This window comes from Octodon degus, unplaced genomic scaffold, assembly GCF_000260255.1.
Source record: "Octodon degus isolate 3935 unplaced genomic scaffold, OctDeg1.0 scaffold00031, whole genome shotgun sequence".
In the NCBI taxonomy this organism is placed as follows: domain Eukaryota; kingdom Metazoa; phylum Chordata; class Mammalia; order Rodentia; family Octodontidae; genus Octodon; species Octodon degus.
In genome coordinates this window covers 7,420,288-7,426,583 of record NW_004524607.1, presented here as the reverse complement: position 1 = coordinate 7,426,583, position 6,296 = coordinate 7,420,288, and the positions used below count along the sequence as shown (strand labels likewise).

Genomic DNA, 6,296 nt, shown 5'->3' with positions numbered 1-6,296 from the left:
GGATCACAAGTCCACTTCTTGTACAGCCATTAACCACTAAGAAGAATATATGCAGTGTATTATTTGTTGATACTGTACTTCTGATTGGATTTGAAACTGTCTCATTGCTATCTGTTTATCAATAAAACTTTGAATAAAAAAAAAGAACTACTAAGTGGCTCACATTATCACTTTACAAAGTAATGGAAGAATTCTCAGATATGTACACCCAATGTATAAAGATTCTTCAGTGATGTGGTAATGTCCTAGTATTACTGTATTTATCAATAAAAGAAAAATTACTCATTTCAAATACTTTTTTGCAGCAAAACCCCAGTGTCCTATTTAAATTTAATGTAAAACATAAAATTATGAAAAATATGTAGGTGAAATTCAAACACTATATCTCTCATGATAATGGTCTTTTAAATTTGAAGAGAATTTTGTTCTTCATCTGTCAAAACTAGCATTTATATTTGAAATTTTAATACTTTATGAAGTTTTCTTTATATCACACTGTGGAATCTTCTAATATTATGGATAAATCGGTATGATCTGGATTTCTAGGGCTGTATGGCATTCTTCATCTGACTTCAGTAGGTATCTAATGTCTCTTTCCCTTTCATACAGTTTGAGGCTACAAACTCTCCTGATGATTACTATTCTAAATCCTAGCCCAGAATCTCCTGTGATCCCTCATTACTACTCTGTGAAGCTCCTTTGATACTAAGTTAGGCAACTTTGGAACTTTCTCACACAGTATAGAAGATTATGGACATTTTAAAGTAACATTTACTTTTAGTTTTGGTGATCAGCTTTGATAATTAATGTCATAGCTAATATCCACTGTTAGCAGTATTTTAAATATTTTCTTCTACTCTGTAATTTTGCTCTCACCAGTGCAGAGACTTAGAGCCATTAAGAGCCCACTCTGACCTGTGGACAGATAATTGAATGTAGCTCACATGAGAATTAAGGAAGTGACTCATCACTAAATTCATCATAGTTCGTAGTAAACAGTAGACATCTGATAGCTACTATTCATTTTTAAAGATATATATCCTTATACTTTGCATAGGAATCTGAAATTATTTAGTGAAACATATTCTTATAAAACAGATAAACTTAGCCAACAAGTGAATATGTCATAGATAAGGATCAGATGCCATGTCCATAGGAAAACTAAGAGAAACAGTTCTGAATGTTTTTCTGACAGAGATATGAATGTGGGAGGAGATAGAATGTTCACTTTGATTTAAATATTCACAACATAGCAAATGTCACAGCATCACATGTGATTCCATGAAGATGTGAAATCTTTATGTCATTTCTAAAATGGCAGGTGATATGGATAGCTCAGAGCAGACCATGTAGCCAGATCTTCAACTAGCTGTGAAGTGGGGCTTCTGTCCCTAGGTTCTCTGTCAGCACTGTGATGCTTCCCTGAATGGGGCAGCTGTGCTGAGCTCTGATGAAGTTTAGGGCTGAGAAGGATACATAAACCTCCTCTGGCCTCAGAAATGAACTGGGGTAGCTCAGAAAGACCCACGAGGTGATTCTGAGATCATCCAGCACCATCCGTCTATAGGAGAAGCCAAGCATCAGAACATTGTACAAATAGAGAGAGCAGTGTCACCTGTCCTACTATGCACAAGGCTGATCATTTCACCAGCTTTGAGATGAATGGGGAAGGAGATGGTCCTCAGAGTAACCTATTTCAATGAGAGAAGCAAATGAGGTGGAAGGGAAGCACAGAGCTCCTAGGGCTAGGCAGCTTGGGTTCAGAGTCCAGCCCTGTTGCTTACTGGCTGTCATGGCTATCACAGTTATCTATCCCTTGCTGCCTCAGCATCCCCTTCTCACAAGAACCTCATTTACCCGTTCTGAAGAGAGCAGACACATGTCAGTGATACACATTCACAAAGGCGGCAGATTGCCCACTTTGTTTACAAAATGGGAACAACTACAATGATGGCCACAGTTGGTCACACTTTTAGATGAAGATGAAAGACTAATGACTTAGTGATAAGTCAGTGACCTGACATGTATATGTGGAAAAAACAGATACATTCCAAGCCCTCAAGGAAAGTCTCATCTACTCTGAAATGGGGGAGGATGTCTCTAGTTTGGGACCAATCAAGATTTGTTTCTGTGGCATTTTCCCAGTTTCAGACAGACTTGGATTTAAATTAAGACTATTAAACTGTAGTCCCTGACACTACCCATCTGTGTACTGTGGATAATTATACCTATCGGTAAAGGTCCTTAGAAGATCTTGGGTTGCCTGGTAAAGCAGAATCTCAGTTCCTGCCCATCAGACTCATCCTCCTGGCACATAAATAACTACCTAATGTGTCATTGTTGCTTTTTGCACATGAATGAGCAAGCATTTCCATGGTGGAATGAAGCACATGTCAATACTACAGAGGACTTTCTTGTTCCAACCACAGTTATTTATCCCACCCACTAACTCCAGGACAGAGGGTATGCTGACATCATTTTCCAGAAACAAATTAAGGCATAGAGAGGTTAAGCATCTGAGGTCACCCAGAGACTAACTTCCAGATCTGAGATTGAAATCTAGGCTCTCTAGTCCTGAGTCCATGTGCTTAACACCTTGTCCATCTGCTGGAGGCTGGTGGTGTGTTGGAGCTGGTGTCACTGTGAACACTACTGCAGAGCTGAGCTCAAAGGACAAGTGGCACACTGGACAATTCCCCATGTGCACTGACTTCTTCCAACTAAATGAACCTGAGCCTGGAATTTGAGGCCTTGATGAGAACAATGATGTGGGCCTCTTTATTTGTCAAGGGGCTATCCTAGAATCAGTACTCCAAGGAAAGAGACATAAATCACCTTTCCAGGGACAGCATTAGAAAGGTCATGTTGATCCCTTGGCTTCCATCAGCTCTGAGGGTCAGGCCTTATGTGTCATGCTCCTCTCGTCTTATTGTCAATTCAGTATCATCACACTGAAGAATCCACAGCTCAAGGAACTGTTTTGATAGTTTTTATTTACTCTGCCTACCACTCAAAACAAAGCATGGAATTCAATAGCCGAGAAGGCTGTGTCATGGGGTAGAGGGAGACATGTGGAGGTGACCTGGTTCAAGGGTACTTGGCTCCTGATTGGAAGTGGAGAGTTGTGCACCTGAAAGTTGGGAGGACCTGGGCCAGCTGCAGGCATTATGGGAACTGAGGACAAATGGGATTGGGGTAGCTGTGGACTAAACCTTGCTACAACACAGTGAAGTTGGGAAAGCCTTATACGACAATGGTAGAATAATACGCACGCGGCCTTTAGGAGCTGGGGCTAGCAAAGTGTTATTATCTTTAGAGAGACAGGAAGCAGTGGAGACTCCATGGCCCTGCATGCTTCCTCTGTCAGGTACTCTTCCTGTCCCTGTAAACAGCTGATGGTCTGCACAGACAAAAGGTGATGAAGGTTCCATGGAGGGCGCTCTTGAGCAGCAGCAGGAGGTAGGTGTAGTAGGCAGAAGTGTTGGTGAGCTGCAGGCTCAGCAAACCTAAAAGAGGTCAGGTGATGAGTTTCAGCTGCATGTGCGACAGCATGGGGAACACCATGGGGAGGTGTCCCAGGTTTCTGATGACCTTCACAGAAGTGATGCCACTGACACACCCAAAGGTCAACATGCTCCACTCCCACCAGGATCACTGAGGGAAAGAACTGGTTTGTACTTCAAACTCATAACAACTGGGGATAAATTTATTTAGAACTCTATTAATAGCAATTTTTTATAGTTTCCATAATGGATTTCAGTAAGGGCAAAAGAATGTGTGATAACTAAGTTGTAACTTTTATTCATTTCAACCACATCATTAAGTAATAATCAGAGATAGTGTAATTAACTATTAGCTAAATGACAAATGGTATTGACAGCTTTACATATACAGTTTTAATCTTAATTCTTGTAACAATCTATAAAACAAAAGGGGGTTATTTCTCCTGTGGTCTCCTATGAAAACCAGTTGCTTATTATACCAATATCTAGGAGATTGTGGATTAAAAGCCTATTCTGAAACATGCAGGCATTCAGATTGATTTCTTTTAAGCCAGGAGAGGTCAAAGTTAAGACAATCAGGAAGCAAGACATGGCCTCACATGACATACATCTTACCATTTGCAATTTTCAAGCAAGCTTCTAGGTCTGAAGTAACTAGAAAAAATAAGAGCAGATATTCAATTGTAATTATTGCTTTTTATTAGAATGCATGTGTATCTAAACATATCCATATGTACATAATCTATTGATAGACAAGTACAATCATTAAAAACACAATCCTCACAAACCTCGCTGCATGAATTTCTGTAGCTATCACCTTGTATTATAAAGATGCTAAGTTCATAAAGGGCAATTTAGCTTTGTTGAAACTGAAATGTAATGTTCAAATCTATGTAGTTTTCCTCTGTATTAGTAACTCCTCCCTGTACATGGAGCAAAGTAAGCAGTCCACAAATGCATTTTTCATGGAAAAATAAACAGAAATTGGCTGGTCTCCAAGCATCCAGCAAAAATCTGTCCTATTCTAGCATGGGCAACTGAATCACACACACACATAAGATTTTAATCTGGAGAAAATAATCATCTCAGCAGAGGAAAGCAGCCAGCCCTTGCAAATCACACATCAGTGTTGTCCAAACTCGTGTACATGATTTGTTAATGGTCTGGAAGCTTTGCACAGGATGATGTCAACATTAATGGAACCTGATGCATATTCAGTGATCATGGCTGCGCCACACATTGTGCTGAGTGCTGTACCAGTGTTATTTTGTTTAATTTCCTAATAAAGCATAAATAAGCTATGTTCTTGTCCACCCTATATTATGCATGGAGAAATAAAGTTTGGTGAGTGTAGATCCTTTGCTGAGAGCCATAACAGTGAACAGCACAGCCTACATTTAAGAGATGTTGTGGGGGATTAAAGGACATAGGGCATATACAGAGTGCACAGTAAAAATGATCTACAGAAATATATAGATAATACTCATAGAGAAACAACAGAAAATCACTAGTGTGGACACTGAATTAGCTTCTCTATTAGCATCTTAATTACTCTTAGCCAATAGGCCTTTTGAATATAGGAGTTCAGCATTTTAGTAAATTTTTTTCACAGATGGAAAGATAGGTCAGATTACCTTCTACTTCTCTGAATAAATATTAAGATGAGAATTTTATTTATTTGTAATTAAAAAGAAAAAATGTAAATATCCTTACAAAGATGAAAATCTTTCTAAAATGGGTAGAGAATCAGTGTCATGATGGTTGTTTTGGTTTATCCCTCTTCTGCTAGAAGTGTTCTTATCTTTATGCACAAGATTCTGGTCTCTGCATTCACATATCCATGGTGCTGTTTCATTGTTCGTGTGTTAAACAATGCACTGGAAACATAGTTTCTTTGGGAAAGTCTCAAAAATCAAAATGCGAGCATGCTCAGGTCTGAATACCACAGTAGCTACATCAGTTGACCTTAGTAGTTTACACATGTCTCTTTTTATCTCGTGATGTTATATAATAAATGATAAATGAAAACCCTTACCACCAGACATTGGTGAAAGTCCAAAGAATACTAAGTTCTCTGTCTCTATTAAGATGGACCACAACCTTGGAGTAGACTATTTTTAATTTCTTTCACTATCACTTCATTACTTTTTCTTTTGAAAGGATTTCTTTTAGCTTTTACAAAGAATTAAAAAGCAGGGTTAGAAGTATGCTGTCGGAGGACATTCACAGAAGCTTTCTTGACTTTGTTGTCCTGAGTCTGCCTCACAAGACACATTAGCTAAAATCCAGAGTCAAGTAAAATCTCATAAAATTGGAACTTCACTCCAGGACAGTAATTGTCATAGGAATTACTACACATTTTTTCTTTCCCCGATCACAAAAAATTGCCTAAGAATGATGGGGTTCTTAGGCACAGGGTTTGTGTTAGCCTTGCGCTTCACATACTTCCCTCCTCAGGTTGTGAGTAATAGAAATAGAAAATAGGGACTCTTCTGGTATCTTACTGTGAGAAATTGGGAAAAGAGTATCCACTCTTCCCTGCCGCGCATCCACTGTGGGCTGCTCACTAGACCCTCCCAGACTCCCCTCCCACATTCCCACTCAGGGCCGGCATAGGCTAATGGTACAGGAGGTGTCTGTGCTTCTGGCATTTTCCTAGAGGAGGAAACACGTCCATAATAGAGAGGGAAATAGGTTTGTATGCGTTAGCCTCACCCACCCTTAAATTATGGAATTTTACCAATTGTGACGCATAAGTAAGAATCAGAAAAACACAAGGCAGCTAAAGATACC

General features: G+C 39.3%; 1 gene segment (V, D, J or C); it reads right to left on the bottom strand.

Annotated features, from left to right (window-relative positions):
- Positions 1 to 3,007: 3,007 nt before the first annotated feature.
- LOC101578874 overlaps positions 3,008 to 6,296 on the bottom strand; it is a 31,515-nt gene continuing 28,226 nt past the window's right edge. Inside the window, 2 exon segments of the C gene segment in view lie at positions 3,008 to 3,506; positions 4,119 to 4,157. Of these exon segments, the coding sequence occupies positions 3,364 to 3,506; positions 4,119 to 4,157 (182 nt within the window).